The sequence below is a fragment of the Sycon ciliatum genome, chromosome 3 (genome assembly GCF_964019385.1).
Source record: "Sycon ciliatum chromosome 3, ocSycCili1.1, whole genome shotgun sequence".
In the NCBI taxonomy this organism is placed as follows: domain Eukaryota; kingdom Metazoa; phylum Porifera; class Calcarea; order Leucosolenida; family Sycettidae; genus Sycon; species Sycon ciliatum.
The window spans coordinates 3641984-3668880 of NC_088645.1; the positions used below are offsets into that span (position 1 = coordinate 3641984).

General features: G+C 52.7%; 1 protein-coding gene across 1 annotated transcript in view; it reads left to right on the forward strand.

The window, feature by feature from the left end:
• LOC135811232 (uncharacterized) overlaps positions 1-26897 on the forward strand; it is a 362326-nt gene that overhangs the window by 80083 nt on the left and 255346 nt on the right. Inside the window, exons 5-6 of the mRNA XM_065324432.1 lie at positions 19663-19791; positions 26465-26599. Of these exons, the coding sequence (XP_065180504.1) occupies positions 19663-19791; positions 26465-26599 (264 nt within the window). The remainder of the gene's footprint in view (positions 1-19662; positions 19792-26464; positions 26600-26897) is intronic.

Consider the following 26897-nt stretch of genomic DNA (forward strand, 5'->3'; position numbering starts at 1 on the left):
AATCAACTGAATACAACGACGTTCTGTACGCGCTGAGGGCACCGGCCCCGGTCAATCAACTGAATACAATGACGTTCTGTACGCACAGAGGGCACCGGCCCCGGTCAATCAACTGAATACGACGTTCTGTACGCGCTGAGGGCACCTGCCCCGGTCAATGAACTGAAAGCAACGACGTTCTGTACGCGCCGAGGGCACCGGCCCCAGTCAATCAACTGATTACAACGACGTTCTTTTCGCACTGAGGGCACCGGCCCCGGTCAATCAACTGAATACAACGACGTTCTGTTCGCACTGAGGGCACCGGCCTCCGTCAATCAACTAAATACAACGACGTTCTGTACACGCTGAGGGCACCGGCCCCGGTCAATCAACTGAATACAACGACGTTCTGTACGCACTGAGGGCACGGGCCCCGGTCACTCAACTGAATACAACGATGTTCTGTACGCGCTGAGGGCACCGGCCCCGGTCAATCAACAGCACACAACGACGTTCTGTACACACTGAGCGCACCAGCCCCGGTCAATGAACTGAAAACAACGACGTTCTGTATGCACTGAGGGCACCGGCCACGGTCAATCAACTGAATACAACGACGTTCTGTACGCACTGAGGCCACCGGCCCCGGTCAATCAACTGAATACAACGACGTTCTGTACGCACTGAGGGCACGGGCCCCGGTCACTCAACTGAATACAACGACGTTCTGTACGCACTGAGGGCACCGGCCCCGGTCAATCAACTGAATACAACGACGTTCTGTACGCACTGAGGACACCGGCCCCGGTCAATCAACTGAATACAACGACGTTCTGTACGCACTGAGGACACCGGCCCCGTTGAATCAACTGAATGCAACGACGTTCTGTACGCACTGAGGGCACCGGCCCCGGCCAATCAACTGAATACAACGACGTTCTGTACGCACTAACGGCACCGGCCTCGGTCAATCAACTGAATACAACAACGTTCTGTACGCAATGAGGGCACCGGCCCCGGTCAATCAACCGAATACAACGACGTTCTGTACGCACTGTTTGCGCCGGCCCCGGTCAATCAACTGAATACAAGGACGTTCTGTACGCACTGAGGGCACCGGCCCCGGTCAATCAACTGAATACAACGACGTTTTGTACGCACTGAGGGCACCAGCCCCGGTCAATCAACTGAATACAACGACGTTCTGTACACGCTGAGGGCACCGGCCCCGGTCAATCAACTGAATGCAACGACGTTCTGTACGCGCTGAGGGCACGGGCCCCGGTCAATCAACTGAATACAACGACGTTCTGTACGCGCTGAGGGCACCGGCCCCGGTCAATCAACTGAATGCAACGACGTTCTTTACGCACTGAGGGCACCGTCCCCGGTCAATCAGCTGAATACAACGACGTTCTGTACGCACGGAGGGTACCCGCCCCGGTCAATCAACTGAAAACAACGACGTTCTGTACGCACTGAGGGCACCAGCCCCGGTCAATCAACTGAATACAACGACGTTCTGTACACGCTGAGGGCACCGGCCCCGGTCAATCAACTGAATGCAACGACGTTCTGTACGCGCTAAGGGCACGGGCCTTGGTCAATCAACTGAATACAACGACGTTCTGTACGCGCTGAGGGCACCGGCCCCGGTCAATCAACTGAATGCAACGACGTTCTTTACGCACTGAGGGCACCGTCCCCGGTCAATCAACTGAATACAACGACGTTCTGTACGCGCTGAGGGCACTGGCCCGGCACAATCAACTGAATACAACGACGTTCTGTACGCGCTGAGGGCACCGGCCCCGGTCAATCAGCTGAATGCCACGACGTTCTGTACGCCCTGAGGCCACCGGCCCCGTTCAGTCAACTGAATGCAACGACGTTCTGTACGTACTGAGAACACCGGCCCCGTTGAATCAACTGAATGCAACGACGTTCTGTACGCACTCAGGGCACCGGCCCCGGTAAATCAACAGCAAACAACGACGTTCTGTACGCACTGAGCGCACCAGCCCCGGTCAATGAACTGAAAACAACGACGTTCTGTACGCACTGAGGGCACCGGCCCCGGTCAATCAACTGAATACAACGACGTTTTGTACGCACTGAGGGCACCAGCCCCGGTCAATCAACTGAATACAACGACGTTCTGTACACGCTGAGGGCACCGGCCCCGGTCAATCAACTGAATGCAACGACGTTCTTTATGCACTGGCGGCACCGGCCCCGGTCAATAAACTGAATACAACGACGTTCAGTACGCGCTGAGGGCACAGGCCCGGTCAATCAATTGAATACAACGACGTTCTGTACGCGCTAAGGGCGCCGGCCCCGGTCAATCAACTGAATACAACGACGTTCTGTTCGCACTGAGGGCACGGGCCCGGCACAATCAACTGAATACAACAACGTTCTGTACTCACTGAGGGCGCCGGCACAGGTCAATCAACTGAAAACAACGACGTTCTGTACGCACTGAGGGCACCGGCCCCGGTCAATCAAATGAATACAACGACGTTCTGTACCCGCTTAGGGCACGGGCCCCGGTCAATCAACTGAATGCAACGACGTTCTGTACGCGCTGAGGACACGGGCCCCGGTCAATCAACTGAATGCAACGACGTTCTTTACGCACTGAGGGCACCGTCCCCGGTCAATCAGCTGAATACAACGACGTTCTGTACGCACTGAGGGCACCCGCCCCGGTCAATCAACTGAATACAACGACGTTCTGTACGCACTGAGGGCACCGGCCCCGGTCAATCAACGGAATACAACGACGTTCTGTACGCACTAAGGGCACCGGCCCCGGTCAATCAACTGAATGCAACGACATTCCGTACGCGCTCAGGGCACCGGCCCCGGTCAATCAACTGAATACAACGACGTTCTGTACGCACTGAGGGCACCGGCCCCAGGTCAATCAACTGAATGCAACGAGGTTCTTTACGCACTGAGGGCACCGTCCCCGGTCAATCAGCTGAATACAACGACGTTCTGTACGCACTGAGGGTACCCGCCCCGGTCAATCAACTGAATACAACGACGTTCTGTACGCACTTAGGGCACCGGCCCCAGTCAATCAACTGAATACAACGACGTTCTGTACGCACTGAGGGCACCGGCCCCGGTCAATCAACTGAATGCAACGACGTTCTTTACGCAATGAGGGCACCGTCCCCGGGCAATCAACTGAATACAACGACGTTCTGTACGCACTGAGGGCACCCGCCCCGGTCAATCAACTGAATACAACGACGTTCTGTATGCACTGAGGGCACCGGCCCCGGTCAATCAACTGAATACAACGACGTTCTGTACCCGCTGAGGGCGCCGGCCAGGTCAATCAACTGAATACAACGACGTTCTGTACCCGCTGAGGGCGCCGGCCAGGTCAATCAACTGAATACAACGACGTTCTGTACGCACTGAGGGCACCGGTCACGGTCAATCAACAGCACACAACGACGTTCTGTACGCACTGAGGGCACCAGAACCGGTCAATAAACTAAATACAATGACGTTCTGTACGCACTGTGGGCACCGGCCCCGGTCAATCAATTGAATACAACGACGTTCTGTACACACTGAGGGCACCGGCCCTGGTCAATCAACTGAATACAACGACGTTCTGTACGCACTGAGGGTACCGGCCCCGGTCAATCAACTGAATACAACGACGTTCTGTACGCCCTGAGGTCACCGGCGGCTGTCAATCAACTGAATACAACGACGTTCTGTACGCACGGAGGGCACCGGCCGCGGTCAATCAACTGAATACAACGACGTTCTGTACGCACTGAGGGCGCCGGCCCCGGTCAATCAACTGAATAAAACGACGTTCTGTACGTACTGAGGGCACCGGCCCCGGTCAATCAACTGAATACAACGACGTTCTGTACGCACTGAGGGTACCCGCCCCGGTCAATCAACTGAATACAACGACGTTCTGTACGCGCTGAGGGCACCGGCTCCGGTCAATCCGCTGAATACAACGACGTTCTGTACGCACTGAGGCCACCGGCCCCGTTCAATCAACTGAATGCAACGACGTTCTGTACGCACTGAGGACACCGGCCCCGTTCAATCAACTGAATGCAACGACGTTCTGTACGCACTCAGGGCACCGGCCCCGGTCAATCAACTGAATACATCGACGTTCTGTATGCACTAACGGCACCGGCCTCGGTCAAGCAACTGAATACAACGACGTTCTGTACGCACTGAGGGCACCCGCCCCGGTCAATCAACTGAATACAACGACGTTCTGTATGCGCTGAGGGCACCGGCCCCGGTCAATCAACTGAATACAACGACGTTCTGTACGCACTGAGAGCACGGGCCCCGGTCAATCAACTGAATACAACGACGTTCTGTACACGCTGAGGGCACCGGCCCCGGTCAATCAACTGAATGCAACGACGTTCTTTACGCACTGAGGGCACCGGCCCCGGTCAATCAACTGAATACAACGACGTTCTGTACGCACTGAGGGCACCGGCCGCGGTCAATCAACTGAATACAACGACGTTCTGTACGCACTGAGGGCACCGGCCGCGGTAAATCAACTGTATACAACGTCAATTTGTACATATTAAGGGCACCGGCCCTGGTCAATCCACTGAATACAACGACGTTCTGTACGTACTGAGGGCACCAGTCCCGGTCAATCGACTTGTTGTGGAATTTCCCCCCCCCCCCCCCCCCCCCGCTCCCCGCCACACAACCACTCTCCGACTCATGCACGCGGGCAAGAGGACGACACAGTTTCTTGAATAAGATCTCTTCGAATAAATAACTAACTGGTGGGCGGGAGAACGGGGGAGAAAAGAGAAAGAAATAATAAACAACCAACAGTTATAAACACAGAGAAAAGGGCGAACACATCGAAACGACCAATCAGGGACTGATACGTACAGAACACATGGCCAAGGCCAAGACAACCAGACCACGGACAAATCACACATGACTCTCATTCCCAGACCCAACTAGCACTGCGCATGTACAGCATTTACTTGACAGTCACTCTCACACAGACGGAAGCACATCCTCACACTCTGAAAGCGCGTACTCTTGCATGCACCACATACCATAAACGTCACACATCACACCATACTCGCGCGTACACCTAGACCATATATGACATCAGACACTGGACTCCACAAGACAAGAACCAAATACAACGACATGCGTAAATCATAGTCGTAATACAAATTCGTAACAAACTGAATACAACGACGTTCTGTACGCACTGAGGGCACCGGCCCCGGTCAATCAACTGAATACAACGACGTTCTGTACGCGCTGAGGGCACGGGCCCCGGTCAATCAACTGAATACAACGACGTTCTGTACGCGCCGAGGGCACCGGCTCCGGTCAATCCGCTGAATACAACGACGTTCTGTACGCACTGAGGCCACCGGCCCCGTTCAATCAACTGAATGCAACGACGTTCTGTACGCACTAAGGGCACCGGACCCGGTCAATCAACTGAATGCAACGACGTTCTGTACGCACTAACGGCACCGGCCCCGGTCAATCAACTGAATACATCGACGTTCTGTATGCACTAACGGCACGGGCCTCGGTTAATCAACTGAATACAACGACGTTCTGTACGCACTGAGGGCACCGGCACCGGTCAATCAACTGAATACAACGACGTTCTGTACGCACTGAGGGCACCTGCCCAGGTCAATCAACTGAATACAACGACGTTCTGTACGCACTGAGGGCACCCGCCCCGGTCAATCAACTGAATACAACGACGTTCTGTATGCGCTGAGGGCACCGGCCCCGGTCAATGAACTGAATACCACGACGTTCTGTACACACTGAGGGCACCGGCCCCGGTCAATCAACTGAATACAACGACGTTCTGTACGCGCTGAGGGCACCGGCCCCGGTCAATCAACTGAATACAATGACGTTCTGTACGCACAGAGGGCACCGGCCCCGGTCAATCAACTGAATACGACGTTCTGTACGCGCTGAGGGCACCTGCCCCGGTCAATGAACTGAAAGCAACGACGTTCTGTACGCGCCGAGGGCACCGGCCCCAGTCAATCAACTGATTACAACGACGTTCTTTTCGCACTGAGGGCACCGGCCCCGGTCAATCAACTGAATACAACGACGTTCTGTTCGCACTGAGGGCACCGGCCTCCGTCAATCAACTAAATACAACGACGTTCTGTACACGCTGAGGGCACCGGCCCCGGTCAATCAACTGAATACAACGACGTTCTGTACGCACTGAGGGCACGGGCCCCGGTCACTCAACTGAATACAACGATGTTCTGTACGCGCTGAGGGCACCGGCCCCGGTCAATCAACAGCACACAACGACGTTCTGTACACACTGAGCGCACCAGCCCCGGTCAATGAACTGAAAACAACGACGTTCTGTATGCACTGAGGGCACCGGCCACGGTCAATCAACTGAATACAACGACGTTCTGTACGCACTGAGGCCACCGGCCCCGGTCAATCAACTGAATACAACGACGTTCTGTACGCACTGAGGGCACGGGCCCCGGTCACTCAACTGAATACAACGACGTTCTGTACGCACTGAGGGCACCGGCCCCGGTCAATCAACTGAATACAACGACGTTCTGTACGCACTGAGGACACCGGCCCCGGTCAATCAACTGAATACAACGACGTTCTGTACGCACTGAGGACACCGGCCCCGTTGAATCAACTGAATGCAACGACGTTCTGTACGCACTGAGGGCACCGGCCCCGGCCAATCAACTGAATACAACGACGTTCTGTACGCACTAACGGCACCGGCCTCGGTCAATCAACTGAATACAACAACGTTCTGTACGCAATGAGGGCACCGGCCCCGGTCAATCAACCGAATACAACGACGTTCTGTACGCACTGTTTGCGCCGGCCCCGGTCAATCAACTGAATACAAGGACGTTCTGTACGCACTGAGGGCACCGGCCCCGGTCAATCAACTGAATACAACGACGTTTTGTACGCACTGAGGGCACCAGCCCCGGTCAATCAACTGAATACAACGACGTTCTGTACACGCTGAGGGCACCGGCCCCGGTCAATCAACTGAATGCAACGACGTTCTGTACGCGCTGAGGGCACGGGCCCCGGTCAATCAACTGAATACAACGACGTTCTGTACGCGCTGAGGGCACCGGCCCCGGTCAATCAACTGAATGCAACGACGTTCTTTACGCACTGAGGGCACCGTCCCCGGTCAATCAGCTGAATACAACGACGTTCTGTACGCACGGAGGGTACCCGCCCCGGTCAATCAACTGAAAACAACGACGTTCTGTACGCACTGAGGGCACCAGCCCCGGTCAATCAACTGAATACAACGACGTTCTGTACACGCTGAGGGCACCGGCCCCGGTCAATCAACTGAATGCAACGACGTTCTGTACGCGCTAAGGGCACGGGCCTTGGTCAATCAACTGAATACAACGACGTTCTGTACGCGCTGAGGGCACCGGCCCCGGTCAATCAACTGAATGCAACGACGTTCTTTACGCACTGAGGGCACCGTCCCCGGTCAATCAACTGAATACAACGACGTTCTGTACGCGCTGAGGGCACTGGCCCGGCACAATCAACTGAATACAACGACGTTCTGTACGCGCTGAGGGCACCGGCCCCGGTCAATCAGCTGAATGCCACGACGTTCTGTACGCCCTGAGGCCACCGGCCCCGTTCAGTCAACTGAATGCAACGACGTTCTGTACGTACTGAGAACACCGGCCCCGTTGAATCAACTGAATGCAACGACGTTCTGTACGCACTCAGGGCACCGGCCCCGGTAAATCAACAGCAAACAACGACGTTCTGTACGCACTGAGCGCACCAGCCCCGGTCAATGAACTGAAAACAACGACGTTCTGTACGCACTGAGGGCACCGGCCCCGGTCAATCAACTGAATACAACGACGTTTTGTACGCACTGAGGGCACCAGCCCCGGTCAATCAACTGAATACAACGACGTTCTGTACACGCTGAGGGCACCGGCCCCGGTCAATCAACTGAATGCAACGACGTTCTTTATGCACTGGCGGCACCGGCCCCGGTCAATAAACTGAATACAACGACGTTCAGTACGCGCTGAGGGCACAGGCCCGGTCAATCAATTGAATACAACGACGTTCTGTACGCGCTAAGGGCGCCGGCCCCGGTCAATCAACTGAATACAACGACGTTCTGTTCGCACTGAGGGCACGGGCCCGGCACAATCAACTGAATACAACAACGTTCTGTACTCACTGAGGGCGCCGGCACAGGTCAATCAACTGAAAACAACGACGTTCTGTACGCACTGAGGGCACCGGCCCCGGTCAATCAAATGAATACAACGACGTTCTGTACCCGCTTAGGGCACGGGCCCCGGTCAATCAACTGAATGCAACGACGTTCTGTACGCGCTGAGGACACGGGCCCCGGTCAATCAACTGAATGCAACGACGTTCTTTACGCACTGAGGGCACCGTCCCCGGTCAATCAGCTGAATACAACGACGTTCTGTACGCACGGAGGGTACCCGCCCCGGTCAATCAACTGAAAACAACGACGTTCTGTACGCACTGAGGGCACCAGCCCCGGTCAATCAACTGAATACAACGATGTTCTGTACACGCTGAGGGCACCGGCCCCGGTCAATCAACTGAATGCAACGACTTTCTGTACGCGCTAAGGGCACGGGCCCCGGTCAATCAACTGAATACAACGACGTTCTGTACGCGCTGAGGGCACCGGCCCCGGTCAATCAACTGAATGCAACGACGTTCTTTACGCACTGAGGGCACCGTCCCCGGTCAATCAGCTGAATACAACGACGTTCTGTACTCACGGAGGGTACCCGCCCCGGTCAATCAACTGAAAACAACGACGTTCTGTACGCACTGAGGGCACCGGCCCCGGTCAATAAACTGAATACAACGACGTTCTGCACTAACTGAGAGCACCGGCCCCGGTCAATCAACTGAATACTGTGATATCTGAGCAAGCGTTGTACAAACGCGTCATAAGTTGTTATCTTATTACTTACGTTTCCTGCATGCATATGCGCATGCCTGTTGTTTTGTTGTCTTGTCTTGCTCTGAACGAGTGATATACAAGTCTTGAGTTTTTCCCTATCTGACAAGTTTGTCTTGGTCTTGTGTAGTGCCTGGGTTGCATGTAACAATTTGGCGACGAAGACAACGTCCTGCGCGATGGAGGGAGATCGTGACCGTCTTCCACCATTCGACACGTCCGGACCCCCATCTCAAGTGGCTCTGAGGTGGACAAAATTGGTTCGAGCCTTTGACTATTATTTGACGGGAAAGGACATTACGAACAAGAAGCGTTCAAAAGCACTGCTCTTGCACTTCGCGGGTCTAGAAGTTCAGGATTTATTCGAGGACCTATCCGACCCAGATGACAGCCTTCCACCAGATCAGAGAACACAGAATGACAATGAGTTCCTCAAGTGCAAGCGTACCTTGCAAGCTCATTTCGGTGCTCCTGCAAACCCTACGTATGAGAGGCACGTCTTCCGTCAACTCACTCGCCGGCAGGGAGAGTCCACAGTGCAGTACTGCACCAAGCTTCGGCAGCAAGCTCGGCTTTGTTCTTTCGAGAATGAAGGACAAACTGCGGAAGCTATACGTGACCAGATCGTAGCCACAGTCGACAGCAGTGAGCTGAAGAAGAAGCTCCTGTCAGAACCAGCCCTGACTCTGCCACGAGCGTTGGAAATGTGCAGAATTTGGGAGGACGCCCAGTTCCAGTCGGAAGGAATGTCCTCAACCACTTCTACTTCGTCTGGTACCGGTTATACCGGGAGTAGTAGTATGCTTGTCAATGCCGTGCACCACCGAGACCAGAGTCACAGGCAAGCGGGACGGGGTGGATTTGTGCAGTCATCGCGTGGCCAGTCACGTAAATGCAGTGGATGTGGAGACCAGTGGCACGAGAAGCGCGAGTCATGCCCAGCTTGGGGCAAGTCGTGCCGGAAGTGTAGGAAGCCAAACCACTTCGCCAAAGTTTGCCGTTCACAGCAGTCCAGCACTGGTGGCAGTGTACACATGGTTGGCCAGTCTCAAGAAGTACATGGAACGTCGCCAGTCAACCCTGCTCCTGCTCCAAGTCATAGTGCAAGTGCTGGTACTGGTGCGAGTGTTGCATCCGGTCCTACAACTGCAAGTCCGTACAGCAGCGGCCTGGACGAGTACTATTCGTTGTACCGCACGCAGAGTGACAAGGACCGCGTGGACAGGTACTGTTGTACCCTCCAGTTATGTAAACAGCCAGTCGTGTTTGAAATCGACACGGGTGCAGCCGTGACGGTGATGTCTGAAAACGAATTTCATCGGCTGGCATCCAAGGTCAATTTGTCGCTCGACACAAGTGATCTGCCGAAGCTGCGTACTTACTCCGGCGGAATTCTGAATGTCGTCGGTCGCTTTAGTGCTTCTGCGACCCATGCTTCTCGTAAATCAGCAGAATTGTCGATCGTCGTTGTCCAAGAAAACGGACCAAATCTCCTGGGTCGAGACGCGTTGCAACTGCTGAGGTTGAATTGGAACTTCGTGTTCAACGTGTCACGCGAGCACTCGATATTGTCAGAGTTCCCGCAGCTCTTCCAACGTAGCATGGGCACCTGGAAACATGGAAAAGTCAAATTGTCCGTGGCAGACAGCGCCAGACCCCGGTTCCTGAAGGCACGCTCTGTTCCTTATGCGTTACAAGCAGCAGTGGAAAAAGAGCTGAGTCGACTGGAGGAAGCTGGCATCATTAGTCCTGTCCAGTATTCGGAGTGGGCAGCTCCAATCGTACCCGTTCTCAAGCGGAACGGTAGCATACGAATCTGTGGCGATTATAAATGTACTATCAACCAGTCGGCAAGAGTAGACAAGTACCCCTTGCCCAACATCGACGACTTGTATCAGAAGTTATCGCAAGGCGCATTCTTCTCCAAGCTTGACCTGAAACATGCTTATCAACAACTGTTGCTCGACGACGAGTCTAAGCTGCTGACGACAATCAACACCTCCAAAGGATTGTTCGTCTACAACCGCCTACCCTTTGGCGTGTCGGCGGCCCCGGCAATATTTCAGCGCACGATGGAACAATTGTTAGCAGGTCTGTCCTTTGTCGTAGTGTATCTCGACGACATTGTTGTTTCTGGAAAGACTCGTGCGGAGCATGATGAGAATCTGAGGCTGGTCCTGGATCGTCTAGCGTCCGCGGGTCTCAGGTTGAATCGTGAGAAGTGTCTCGTTGCTCAGCAGTCTATTGAGTTCCTGGGCCATGTTATTGATTCAGTCGGCATTAGGCCATCGGCTGAGAAAGTGGATGACCTTGTGAAGGCCTCACAGCCCAAGAATGTCCCTGAACTGAGAAGCTTTCTGGGACTCATAAACTATTACCACAAGTTCATCGAGAACCTAAGCTCAGTGTTAGCTCCATTGTATGAATTGTTATCATCAAAGTCGTGGTGTTGGTCTGATAGTCACCAGAAAGCGTTTGATACAGGCAAGTCTCTGCTGCTTTCTGAGCCGATACGTATTCATTATGATCCTAGTTTACCTATTGTCGTGTCCTGTGACGCTTCCCCGTATGGTGTTGGCGCAGTTCTGTCGCATGTTCTGCCAGATGGGTCTGATCGGCCAGTAGCCTTTGCATCTAGAACGCTGTCGTCTTGTGAGAAGAATTACTCGCAGCTTGACCGTGAGGCCTTGGCAATGGTATTTGGCGTCTCCAAGTTCCACAAGTACATCTTCGGTCGCAACTTTACACTACAAACAGATCATAAGCCACTGCTGGGATTGTTTGATCCTGCTAGACCCATTCCTGTTCAGTCTAGTGGTCGTATTCAGCGATGGGCACTCAAACTAGCCAATTATGAATTTGTTCTGGAGTACAAGCCTGGGAAACAGAACGGTTGCGCTGATGGGTTGAGTCGCCTCCCCAATCCGGCGCTGGTACCGGAACCGCCGCAGCCAGCCGAGGCTGTACTATCGCTATCCGTCTTGAACACTACACCGGTTACGTCTGCATCGGTTGCTCGCTGGACGAGCAAAGATCCGTCCCTGGCATTAGTATACAAGTTCGTGTCTGAGGGCTGGCCCCAAGACATTCCAGAGGGATTAGAGCCATATTCCCGTCGTCGTAGTGAGCTGTCTGTCTTGAATAACTGTATCCTAATTGGTTCCAGGGTAGTTATTCCTTCACCGGGTCGTGCACCATTGCTGGACGAGTTGCACGCCGGTCATCCCGGTATCGCTAGAATGAAAGCCCTGGCACGCAGCTATGTCTGGTGGCCGTCTCTCGATGCAGAAATCGAACAGACCGTCCGTGGTTGCACGCAGTGCCAGACCGTCACCAAGTCGCCGCATCGCCAGCAAGTCCACCCATGGGAATGGCCTGGTAAGCCTTGGTTACGTGTCCATGTCGACTTTGCTGGACCCATCGCTGGTAAGATGCTCTTCATTATTGTCGATAGTCATAGTAAATTTATTGAAGCACATGTTTGCTCTGGCTCATCTGCAGCTGTCGCAATTCGCAAGCTGGAGCAGACCTTTGCTCTGCTTGGCTTACCTTATAATATTGTTTCTGACAATGGCCCTGCTTTTGCAAGTAGTGAATTTCGTGAGTTTTGCTCATCTAATGGCATACGTCACACTCTCGTTTCACCATATCATCCGTCTAGTAATGGCTTAGCCGAGCGCGCAGTACAGACGGTGAAGTCTGGCTTGGCCAAGATGTCTGGCCCTGATTTGGAAACCCGCCTTGCCAGGTTCCTGTTCCAATACAGAATGACGCCGCAGTCAACAACAGGTCGTTCTCCGTTTGAGCTACTTTGGAAGGAACATCGTCCCCGCTCACGTCTGGATCTCGTGTTCCCGGACAGCGGCAAGAAAGTCTTGGACAAACAGTGCACTGTCCATGATCGTGGTGGTGCAAATGCATACCAGTTCTATTGTGGTGATGCCGTCTGGGCAATGAATTTCAACTCCTCACCGAAGTGGATAGCTGGCACCGTGGAAGAACAGCTTGGTCCTCTAACATTCACGGTTCGTCTTGTTGATAACAGAGTCTGGAAGCGTCACTCTGACCACCTGAAGAAACGCCTTCCTGCTGAGTCGGTGCAAGATGCTTCAACTGCTACGTCAGCACCACAGCTTCCATATTCCAGAGCTTTACCTTCTACCACAGCTCTACCGTCTTCAACTGCTCTACCTAGTGTTCCGCCGAATGAGTCTATGTCACTGCCTGGCTCAATTGTACATAATGAGATCCGTGAGAATGCTGATTTATCTGTTCCTGAATCTACTCCTAACCAGTCTAGTGGTTCTAGTCCTGTCGTGTCTATGCGCAGTTCTTCTCGTTCTGTAAAGGCTCCTGTCCGCCTTGATCTGTAGTTCGTCTTATCAGATTATTTGCTGTCACGACACAGTCTATGTATTTCTGTTATTCTGGTCGTTTCCATCTGATGGTGGAGGGATGTGATATCTGAGCAAGCGTTGTACAAACGCGTCATAAGTTGTTATCTTATTACTTACGTTTCCTGCATGCATATGCGCATGCCTGTTGTTTTGTTGTCTTGTCTTGCTCTGAACGAGTGATATACAAGTCTTGAGTTTTTCCCTATCTGACAAGTTTGTCTTGGTCTTGTGTAGTGCCTGGGTTGCATGTAACAAATACAACGACGTTCTGTACGCGCAGAGGGCACAGGCCTCGGTCAATCAACTGAATACAACGACGTTCTGTACGCGCTGAGGGCACTGGCCCGGCACAATCAACTGAATACAACGACGTTCTGTACGCGCTGAGAGCACCGGCCCCGGTCAATCAGCTGAATACCACGACGTTCTGTACGCCCTGAGGCCACCGGCCCCGTTCAGTCAACTGAATGCAACGACGTTCTGTACATACTGAGAACACCGGCCCCGTTGAATCAACTGAATGCAACGACGTTCTGTACGCACTCAGGGCACCGGCCCCGGTCAATCAACAGCAAACAACGACGTTCTGTACGCACTGAGCGCACCAGCCCCGGTCAATGAACTGAAAACAATGACGTTCTGTACGCACTGAGGGCACCGGCCCCGGTCAATCAACTGAATACAACGACGTTTTGTACGCACTGAGGGCACCAGCCCCGGTCAATCAACTGAATACAACGACGTTCTGTACATGCTGAGGGCACCGGCCCCGGTCAATCAACTGAATGCAACGACGTTCTTTACGCACTGGCGGCACCGGCCCCGGTCAATAAACTGAATACAACGACGCTCAGTACGCGCTGAGGGCACAGGCCCGGTCAATCAATTGAATACAACGACGTTCTGTACGCGCTAAGGGCGCCGGCCCCGGTCAATCAACTGATTACAACGACGTTCTGTTCGCACTGAGGGCACGGGCCCGGCACAATCAACTGAATACAACAACGTTCTGTACTCACTGAGGGCACCGGCCCCGGTCAATCAAATGAATACAACGACGTTCTGTACCCGCTTAGGGCACGGGCCCCGGTCAATCAACTGAATACAACGACGTTCTGTACGCGTTGAGGGCACTGGCCCCGGTCAATCCGCTGAATACAACGACGTTCTGTACGCACTGAGGCCACCGGCCCCGTTCAATCAACTGAATGCAACGACGTTCTGTACGCACTCAGGGCACCGGCCTCGGTCAATAAACTGAATACAACGACGTTCTGTTTGTGCTGAGGGCACCGGCCCCGGTCAATCAACTGAATACAACGACGTTCTGTACGCACTGAGGCCACCGGCCCCGGTCAATCAGCTGAGTACAACGACGTTCTGTACGCCCTGAGGCCACCGGCCCCGTTCAGTCAACTGAATGCAACGACGTTCTGTACGCACTGAGAACACCGGCCCCGTTCAGTCAACTGAATGCAACGACGTTCTGTACGCACTCAGGGCACCGGCCTCGGTCAATCAACTGAATACAACCACGTTCTGTACGCGCTGAGTGCACAGGCCCCGGTCAATCAACTGAATACAACGACGTTCTGTACGCGCTGAGGGCACCGGCCCCGGTCAATCAACTGAATACAACGACGTTCTGTACGCGCTGAGGGCACCGGCCCCGGTCAATCAGCTGAGTACACTGACGTTCTGTACGCACTGAGGCCACCGGCCCCGTTCAGTCAACTGAATGCAACGACGTTCTGTACGCATTGAGGACACCGGCACCGTTGAATCCACTGAATGCCACGACGTTCTGTACGCACTACGGGCACCGGCCCCGGTCAATCAACTGAATACAACGACGTTCTGTACGCACTGAGGGCACCGGCCCCGGTCAATCAACTGAATACAACGACGTTTTGTACGCACTGAGGGCACCAGCCCCGGTCAATCAACTGAATACAACGACGTTCTGTACATGCTGAGGGCACCGGCCCCGGTCAATCAACTGAATGCAACGACGTTCTTTACGCACTGGCGGCACCGGCCCCGGTCAATAAACTGAATACAACGACGCTCAGTACGCGCTGAGGGCACAGGCCCGGTCAATCAATTGAATACAACGACGTTCTGTACGCGCTAAGGGCGCCGGCCCCGGTCAATCAACTGATTACAACGACGTTCTGTTCGCACTGAGGGCACGGGCCCGGCACAATCAACTGAATACAACAACGTTCTGTACTCACTGAGGGCACCGGCCCCGGTCAATCAAATGAATACAACGACGTTCTGTACCCGCTTAGGGCACGGGCCCCGGTCAATCAACTGAATACAACGACGTTCTGTACGCGTTGAGGGCACTGGCCCCGGTCAATCCGCTGAATACAACGACGTTCTGTACGCACTGAGGCCACCGGCCCCGTTCAATCAACTGAATGCAACGACGTTCTGTACGCACTCAGGGCACCGGCCTCGGTCAATAAACTGAATACAACGACGTTCTGTTTGTGCTGAGGGCACCGGCCCCGGTCAATCAACTGAATACAACGACGTTCTGTACGCACTGAGGCCACCGGCCCCGGTCAATCAGCTGAGTACAACGACGTTCTGTACGCCCTGAGGCCACCGGCCCCGTTCAGTCAACTGAATGCAACGACGTTCTGTACGCACTGAGAACACCGGCCCCGTTCAGTCAACTGAATGCAACGACGTTCTGTACGCACTCAGGGCACCGGCCTCGGTCAATCAACTGAATACAACCACGTTCTGTACGCGCTGAGTGCACAGGCCCCGGTCAATCAACTGAATACAACGACGTTCTGTACGCGCTGAGGGCACCGGCCCCGGTCAATCAACTGAATACAACGACGTTCTGTACGCGCTGAGGGCACCGGCCCCGGTCAATCAGCTGAGTACACTGACGTTCTGTACGCACTGAGGCCACCGGCCCCGTTCAGTCAACTGAATGCAACGACGTTCTGTACGCATTGAGGACACCGGCACCGTTGAATCCACTGAATGCCACGACGTTCTGTACGCACTACGGGCACCGGCCCCGGTCAATCAACTGAATACAACGACGTTCTGTACGCACTAACGGTACCGGCCTCGGTCAATCAACTGAATGCAACGACGTTCTGTACGCACGGAGGGCGCCGGACCCGGTCAATCAACAACACACAACGACGTTCTGTACGCACTGAGCGCACCAGCCCCGGTTAATGACCTGAATACAACGACGTTCTGTACGAACTGAGGGCACCGGCCCCGGTCAATCAACTGAATACAACGACGTTCTGAATGCACTGAGGGCACCGGCCCCGGTCAATCAACTGAATACAACGACGTTCTGTACGCACTGAGGGCACCGGCCCCGGTCAATCATCTGAATACAACGACGTTCTGTACGCACTGAGGGCACCAGCCCCGGTCAATCAACTGAATACAACGACGTTTTGTACGCGCTGAGGGCACCAGCCCCGGTCAATCAACTGAATGCAACGACGTTCTTTACGCACTGAGGGCACCGGCCCCGGTCAATCAACTGAATACAACGACGTTCTGTACGCGCTGAGGGCACAGGCCCCGATCAATCAACTGAATTCAACGACGTTCTGTACGCGCTGAGGGCACCAGCCCCGGTCAATCAACTGAATACAACGACGTTCTGTACGCGCTGAGGGCACGGGCCCGGGTCAATCAACTGAATACCACGACGTTTTGTATGCGCTGAGGGCACCGGCCCCGGTCAATCAGCTGAATACAACGAAGTTCTGTACGCCTTGAGGCCACCGGCCCCGTTCAGTCAACTGAATGCAACGACGTTCTGTACGCACTGAGGACACCGGCCCCGTTGAAACAACTGAATGCAACGACGTTCTGTACGCACTCAGGGCACCGGCCCCGGTCAATCAACAGAGTACAACAACGTTCTGTACGCACTAACGGCACCGGCCTCGGTCAATCAACTGAATACAACGACGTTCTGTACGCACTGAGGGCGCCGGCCCCGGTCAGTCAACAGCACACAACGACGTTCTGTACGCACTGAGAGCACCAGCCCCGGTCAATGAACTGAATACAACAACGTTCTGTATGCACTGAGGGCACCGGCCCCGGTCAATCAAGTGAATACAACGACGTTCTGTACGCTCTGAGGGCACGGGCCCCGGTCAATCAACTGAATACAACTACGTTCTGTACTCACTGAGGGCGCCGGCCCCGGTCAATCAACTGAATACAACGACGTTCTGTACGCACTGAGGGCGCCGGCCCCGGTCAATCAACAGCACACAACGACGTTCTGTACGCGCTAAGCGCACCAGCCCCGGTCAATGAACTGAATACAACGACGTTCTGTACGCACTGAGGGCGCCGGCTCCGGTCAATCAACTGAATACAACGTCAATCTGTACGCACTGAGGGCACCGGCCCCGGTCAATCAACTGAATTTCCATGTCCACGACAGTACATGTAATCTGCTGTTGGGGATGGGCGGAGGGGGGGGGGGGGGGGGTGGAGTGTTGGTAATGGATGCGTGGGTCCAGGAGGTCGTGGGGGTTGGCAAGAGTTGTGTTTGGGGAGAGGGGGGCAGGGAGGGGGGGGGGGATAATTGACAAGTACATGCGATATGTCTGTTGGGGGGGGGGGGGGGGCGAGTGGGATAGTTGGCAATGGATGCATGGGTTGGTCCAGCAGGGAGGGGGGGGGGATGGGGGGGGGGGGGTGTGTTAGAAAGAGTTGTGTGTTTTTATGTAGTAGGGGAAGTATTGGCAAGCAATGTGTGCGCTGGAGATAGGTAGGGGGGGGGGGGGAAGAGCTGGGAAGTGATGCGAGTGTGGGTCCGGGGGAGGGGGGGAGAGTGTTGGGAAGCGATGTGTGTGTGTGTTTGGAAACGGGGGGGGGGGGGGGAGGGGGGAGGAGGTGTGGACAGGTACCGAAGCAGTGGGTTGATGCTACTCTCGTACCCATCCCCAATAAAGGCGACCTATAGCTGTATGGCAATTGGCGTAGCATTGCTATTTTCGATGTTGTGGGGAAGGTGTTGGCTGCCATCATACAGACACTTCTCCAGTGGCTGGCGGAGACCCTGTTGCCAGACTCGTAGTGTGGTTTTAGGCGTGGGCGGTCCTGCTCGGACATGATTTTCTCTGTGCGCCGACTTGTGGAGAAATCTCTCGAGCATGACACGAAAGAGAGTGTATGTGGCGTGTACTTGCTTGTGCTGGGGTACCGGACACCCTTCTCGCTGTCATCAAGTCCTTTCGCACATCTATGCCACAATCCGCACATCCCAGGGACACACTCAACCCATCAACATCATCAACGGCTTGAGGCGGGGGTGCTCTATGGCCCCTTGCTTTTCAATCTATTCCCGTGGACCGTTTTCACTGTTTGGTCCCGGAGAGTGTCGACAGTTCCTGGCGTCGGCATGGAGGTTCGCTACTGGATTGACGGCGACTTTTTCGGCAAGCCCAGGACGCGAAAAACATCGACCGAGTTTGGGGAATGCCAGTTCGCCGACGATTCAGCCTTGTTGGCGACTACGCGTGACAGTCAGTCTGTCTGTGCCACTTTCAGCTTGTTGCCAGCAGCACTGCCCAACATGTCAGCGATGCTTCCGTTCTGCGGCCGGGTTCAAGCGTCACAACTGCAATCGTGGTGCGAGACCATCTGCTGCTGAGAGAGCAGCTCTGCCCCTCAGCTGCCCACATTGTAAACGCAATTTCCGCCGGCAGCAGGACCTAGCCAGACATTCGCGGTTCTGCTTGTGATCCGACTCCCGTTTTCTGGTCTCCTTTTCATAGGGGTGACACTTGCCCATCTGGGCAGTCATGCTGCTAGTAGTAGTAGTAGTAGTAGTAGTAGTAGTAGTAGTAGTAGTAGTAGTAGTAGTAGTAGTATGTGTATGTGTATGTGTGTGTGTGTGTGTCTGTGTGTGTGTGTGTGTGTGTGTGTGGGTGTGTGTGTGTGTATGTGTGTGTGTGTGTGTGTGTGTGTGTGTGTGTGTGTGTGTGTGTGTGTGTGTGTGTGTGCGTGCGTGCATGTGTGGGTGTGTGTATGTGTGTGTGTGTGTGTGTGTGTGTGTGTGTATGTGTGTGTGTGTGTGTGTGTGTGTGTGTGTGTGTGTGTGTGTGTATGTGTGTGTGTATGTGTATGATAAGTTATAGATATTATAACATTGTTCTATCGCCACTGCCTACTTACTTCCTAGCTTGCATTTGCTATTGTGTTGCATTGTATTAGATTTCCCGTCACTACAAGCAACATGCGCTCCTTCACCAGGACTTACCAACACCTGAACAACAAACCGGGGTCATTGATCAACTGAAGACGGAAGTAGAGAAGGTTCAGCATGATGTGGATGCAATGCAGGTTAGTTGAAAGTGTGTTGATTTGATTTGCTTATACTCCATCTCTGCATACCTGTATGTATGTATACTTCAGAGGTGTATGTACACTAGTGCTGAAACGATTATGTCGATTACTCGTTACTTACTCCATAAGAAATAGATCGAGCGATGATTTCAATTTTATCCGCTAAACGAGTAGAATGGTACTTACGCTCGGTACGGGATTTCCCCTCTTTTGGGGCTCGAACAAAGCGTTTCTTTAAAGCATGCATTCATCGAAACTGTTGCAAGTACGACACGGATATGTACATGACTGCACACGGATATGTACATGACTGCACACGGATATGTACATGACTGCACACGGATATGTACATGACTGCACACGGATATGTACATGACTGCACACGGATATGTACATGACTGCACACGGATATGTACATGACTGCACACGGATATGTACATCACTGCACACGGATATGTACATGACTGCACACGGATATGTACATGACTGCACACGGATATGTACATGACTGCACACGGATATGTACATCACTGCACACGGATATGTACATGACTGCACACGGATATGTACATGACTGCACACGGATATGTACATGACTGCACACGGATATGTACATGACTGCACACGGATATGTACATGACTGCACACGGATATGTACATCACTGCACACGGATATGTACATGACTGCACACGGATATGTACATGACTGCACACGGATATGTACATGACTGCACACGGATATGTACATGATTGCACACGGATATGTACATGACTGTACACGGATATGTACATGACTACACACGGATATGTACATGACTGCACACGGATATGTACATGACTGCACACGGATATGTACATGACTGCACACGGATATGTACATGACTGTACACGGATATGTACATGACTGCACACGGATATGTACATGACTGCACACGGATATGTACATGACTACACACGGATATGTACATGACTGCACACGGATATGTACATGACTGCACACGGATATGTACATGACTGCACACGGATATGTACATGACTGCACACGGATATGTACATGACTGCACACGGATATGTACATGACTGCACACGGATATGTACATGACTGCACACGGATATGTACATGACTGTACACGGATATGTACATGACTGCACACGGATATGTACATGACTACACACGGATATGTACATGACTGCACACGGATATGTACATGACTGCACACGGATATGTACATGACTGCACACGGATATGTACATGACTGCACACGGATATGTACATGACTACACACGGATATGTACATGACTACACACGGATATGTACATGACTGCACACGGATATGTACATGACTGCACACGGATATGTACATGACTGCACACGGATATGTACATGACTGCACACGGATATGTACATGACTGCACACGGATATGTACATGACTGCACACGGATATGTACATGACTGTACACGGATATGTACATGACTGTACACGGATATGTACATGACTGTACACGGATATGTACATGACTGCACACGGATATGTACATGACTACACACGGATATGTACATGACTGCACACTTGAAACATCGATGAACTTGTAAAAGTACAAGCGCGATCTGAGAAACATCGACGCAATCACCGCAGCCGTTTTTTCAGCCGACTACTTTTCTTACATACAGCATGCAGGACTGACAGGCTCAGTATGTGTCTACACTAGTTGCAGGGGCTGGAGTTCCCTCCAAGTGCGAGTAGTCTTGAGCTAAAGACAGTAAAGTGGTCTTCAGTTTCGTGTTTTCCGTTCCGTCGATGGTTCCCGAGCCAGTTTGCTCGACGATGAGCTAGGCCTGGCGTCTGGGCCTATTTTTGAGCATAGACAGAAATAAAGCAACTAGTTACTTGTCGGTGCGCCTCCAGTCAGCTTATCCGTTGAAATCCGCCGATCTACACCCCAGGCCGACTTCTCTGACTTCATCGTCGGAGTCAGCGAAGTCACAGGTGAAGGGCACCATCAGCTCTTGGGTTGCAACCAGCGCTCCCCATCCGTCTTGTCTGTACTTGTCTGGCCAGTCCGAGCAAGGTGGGTGGGTGGGTGGGTGGGTGGGTGCGTGTGTGCATGCGTGCGTGCGTGTGTGCATGCGTGTGTATGCATATGGGCCGCGGTCAGCTAAACATGTCTTTGGGTTTTCGTAAAAGAAGTTGAAAAATGACGGAATGAAAACATGTTATTGTCGAGCGTGTTCACGCTGCGCTTCGGTCATGAACCGGGATGTGCGCTGGCCGGCGGCCATTTTCTCAAATTTTGTTCAAACAGTTGTTTGGTGGTCTAACAAATTGATAGTTCAAGTAGCTCGCTTGCATAGATTAGTCAATGTCCATATCTGGTAATACTAGAGCAGCTTGCAGGGCCAGACGATCGCTGTGCATGGCGCAGGTTTGGTCAGGTGTCAGCAAGTCCGTGGCGGCGGGTCTGCAGAGCAATGATGAGAAATGTTTGGGGATCTCAGAGATGTTGATGTTGCCAAAGGAGCTAAATCGCCCCCGTCGTCCCCAGTAGGCTAAGAGGTACAAGTTGTGGGCGAGTACATTAGAGGACGGACTACCTTACGACGTTACGTGCCGTTCAGCTCTCAACAGTCGTCGTCTGACACACTCTCGAAAGTGCACGTGACAACCAAAGGTGTCACTGCCAGAATCGAAAGAGTATGCAAGTGCAACGCCGCCCAGAGGATCATAGTCCTTTCCAGTAAGAAGTAGGTCCGTGACTTGGAACTGATGTCGTTGACATGCTCAAGTCTGCGTCATCAACTTCAGTTCCTTTGTATTGTGCTACTCCACAAAAGCCTCTAAGTCTGTCTGTGCGTCAGACTGTGCGAAAACTGTCATTTTCTATTCCAAAGTGTATATTTTAAAAGCGGTGCTTGTGTCACTTTTAGACTACTTTGGAGCCCTGTACCACCTTCAAGAGGTCAAGTAAGGTTCCAAAAACTGTTTTCTGGAGGAAAACAAAATTTGAACAATTTCACTGTAAGACATGTTTTAGCTGATTGTGGCCCATAATGTGAATTGCTCAGTCATTCACAATGCTGTCACGTCCAAACCAGCCAACCAGCTAGTCGCTAGCCCGCGCTGGCCATAACAGTACGAAATAATGGTTGTGACTTTGGCGATGATTTTTTTAGGAATGGGTTTGCTCCCACAATGGAGCTCGCGCTATTCCGCCGACGACTTGACACTTGACTGACTCACGACTGCCATCCAGAGAACACGAAAAGTCCATCGAGCCTTCGACTCGGCAAACCTGCAAGAAAGGACCACTCACGGCTCAATACACAGCGCTTCGGGGAATTCACCACTCATCAGTTGAGCTTGAGTAGGCTGAGGAAGATTTTGCCTGAAGAGCACCACTTTTATAGTGCTCACCAGGCACAAACATCACCAGGGATACAAACTTACAGAGACGCTCCGTTTCCAGCGAGACAAACACCTCGTGAACACCGGTTACTGTGTTGAAGTGTTGACTTTTTCTTTCTTTTTTATTATAGTGGTTAAAAAAGAGAAGAAACACATGAGAACGAGTTATGAAGCAACTTTCCACGACTGTAACAAGATGATAAACGGTCAGGAAGTGCGATAATAGGGCACAAAACTGACAGGCTACTGAGACATTCAGCGACCCAAGACCTAGCTCTAACACATCACCAGAGCGCAAATCAACAGCCTTTAAATTTGAAGGTTCATGGTTACGTAGGACCGAAGAGGGGAAGGTGAGCACAGCGAAAATGTGCACAAGCTAAGTCCCGCGGCAACAAAGAATGCCGACTGTTACAGGACGATGACGAGACCAGTTAATAACATGACAATGCGGTCTAACTACAATTCGAAGCAGCAAAGCAACACACCACCCAATTTGGGTGGCTCAGTAATATTCCAAGTTGAAAGGCTGTAGGTTTGCGCACTGGAGATGTGTTTTTTTAAAAATTTTTTTTACTATGTTCACATACCCAACTCATAAATAATACAGAAGACAATGGTACTGAGACAAGGACAAACGTGACAACTACTGAGAAGGGGCTGCACCGAGGTGCAGCAGTGATGGTGGGGCATTGATGGCTCTGCCGACCTGAGGTCTCGGCATCACGGCCAGAAACACGCACCAAAAACAAAAGATAGAGCTGTAAGGGTCAGCAAAAATAAAAATAAAGCAAGGGCAAACAACAGCTAGTACTAGTGTGCAGCGCATTCGTAGCAATGGGAGTCATTGACGGGGCACTTGAATGTAGGTGGGTCGACAGGCAGAATGTCCGTGGACCATCGCCAATCCTGTCGGCGGAGGTATTCGTTGACGTTGCACTTAAACTTTTGAAGATTTTTGCGAGTTGGGGCGGAGTCTAGAATAGCTGGCGGCAGGGAATTCCACAGCTGGATTGCACAATGTGGGAAGCTGCGGAGAATGGTGTCTGGTGCTTGACGCTGTAGCGGATTTCGTAGCTGGTAACTGTGGCCGGCGGCCATGCGGAGATCGTTTCGAGTGCGAGTGGCGTCACGGGGCTCAAGCCTTGGTGGGAGGACTGCTAGCAATTGAGTCGGACCGGTGATGAAATGCAGTTTGTAAGCGTATGTTAATGCAGCAACGTATCGCCGTAGGCTGAGGCTCTGGAGCTCCGTCCCGGGACCAATGATGCGCAATGCACGGCGTTGGATGCTATCTAGGCGTGATAGATGGGAGGAAGCAGCTCCCATCCAGACGAGCGGAGCACACTCCAAAACGGGCCGTACAAACCCCTTGTACACCGTGAGGCGGCCTTCTCGGGAGAGATAGTGCGCAGCTCGCCGCAGGAGGCCCAAGCGCTGTTTGACACGTATAGACACTGCGCTCATGTGCTCCGCGAAGGACAGCTTCGGATCAAAAGTCACCCCCAAGAGCTTTATTGTGGATGACTCTGGCACAGGGTTGCCTCCAAAGAGGAGAGAGGGCAAGGCTAGCTGCGCTCTTTGCAGCGTGACTGTCATCGCCTGGGATTTCGACGGCTCAAACGCTACACGCCATTCCTTGCCCCAGTCTGACAGACGATTGACGGTGTCCTGAAGCAAGGCAGCAGCAGTGGGGAGGTCGTTACGGAGAAGAGTGTACAATGTCGTATCGTCAGCATAGGCTTCCAGCTGCGTGTTCCCAGCAAGGCATGTTGATACGTCGTTAATGTATATGAGAAACATGGTTGGCCCCAAGATGCTGCCTTGTGGGACTCCCGCCTTGATGGGGTATGGACGGGAGGTTGCACCACCGACAACACACTGTATGCTTCGGTTAGACAGGTACGATGTCAGCCATGCAAGGAGGATTCCTTGGATGCCACATTGCTGTAGCTTGAAGAGGACACCTGCGTGAGAGACCTTGTCAAAGGCTCCAGCGATGTCAACTGCAAGTACGCGTGCTGCGCCCCCGTGTCCGATAGAGGATGCCCAGGAGTGGTGTAGTGCAGTAAGAGCGTCGGCTGTACCCAGATTCCGTCTGAAGCCAAACTGATTCGCTGCAAGCAGTGAGTTACCCTCGAGGTAGTTCGTAATTTGCATGTTGATAATGGTCTCCATTACCTTGGATATCACACTAAGGAGGGATACGGGGCGGTAGTTCTTGAGCTGTGAGCGAGATGAGCGTTTATGCACAGGAACAACATTGGCAAGCTTCCAGGCCTGAGGTTGGTGTCCATGCCGGAAGCACAATGAGAAAAGCTTGGTCAGGACCGGTGCGAGCACCGAAGCGCATTCTTTCAGGACACGGGGGGAGATGCTGTCCGGCCCCGTGGCTTTCGACGCGTCGAGACGGCGCAGGAGGCGGTGAACATTCTGGATGCGGAAGTGGACGTGGGTGAGTGGGGGATGTGGGTGAGCAGGCCCTGGGGTTCCAAGGGAGGCACGATGTAGGTCCCTGTCACCCAGGCTGCACTTGCCAGCAAAGAAGTGACCAAAGCAGTCAGCCTTCTCCTTGCTTGTAATGTGTTCCTTCCCGGCATTGTCGAGGAGGAGGGGGGTGTCAGAGTTTCGGCCAAGACCGCATGCTCCTTTCAGGTTGCACCACCATGCCTTGTCGCAAAGCGAGCCGCAGGTGAGTCGGGCCCGAAGATGCCGTTCCTTCTCCTGCCTGGAGTGCTGAAGTGTGGTGGTAGCGCGGGTAACAGAGTCGATGAAGGATTGCTTCTTGACGTCATTGCCGAGGTCGTGCCGCCATTTCCTCCATTCTCTGTCCTTGATACGCATCACTTGTGTGCACTCAGGGGTCCACCACTTGGGATCAGATGAGCGGATGACGAGAGTCTTATGGGGAATGAAATGTTAGAGCTAGGTCTCGGGTCGCTGAATGTCTCAGTAGCTTGTCAGTTTTGTGCCCTATTATCGCACTTTCTGACCGTTTATCATCTTGTTGCAGTCGTTGATAGTTGCTGCATAACTCGTTCTCATGTGTTTCTTCTCTTTTTATAGTTATGTTTTTTTCGAATTTACAACATTCCCTGTAGTATCCTGAAGAGAAGGTAAAGAAAACGTTTGATAGAAGGCAGAGACTACTGAATTGTTTGGATCTGCGTCGTTGCATGCGAATACTGATTACGAAACAATTTCACTGTGAGACGTGTTTTAGCTGATTGTGGCCCATAATGTGAATTGCTTCTTTTCACCACAGCATGCAGAGCAGCTGAAGTCTGTTGCAACTAAAGGTGAACTTGATGCCAATCGTCAACATTCAACACAGTGTGTACTTGAGTTGAAACATGAGATGAGCGCAGCAATGGAGGACAACAATGCAGTTTTGACTCAGGTACTACACACTATACACACTGCCTTTATAACCTTTCAGCGGCCGCCTTGAAATAACCCACTTCAATTGTCTACCAAATCTTTAAACCAGATTTATGGAATATAATAATAGTACTAGGGGTCAAACGGGTGTACCGGTTACCCGGGTACCCGCCCGTTAATCCCACGTGCCGTTAGTAAACGGGTACCCGTTTGTAAAAAAAGAAAAGAAAAAAAGGTTGGATTTCGATGATCCTATCGTATGCCAAGACTCAAAAAAGGAGTGCGGATACTCTTATCCTTTTTCCTGTGCATTCCCG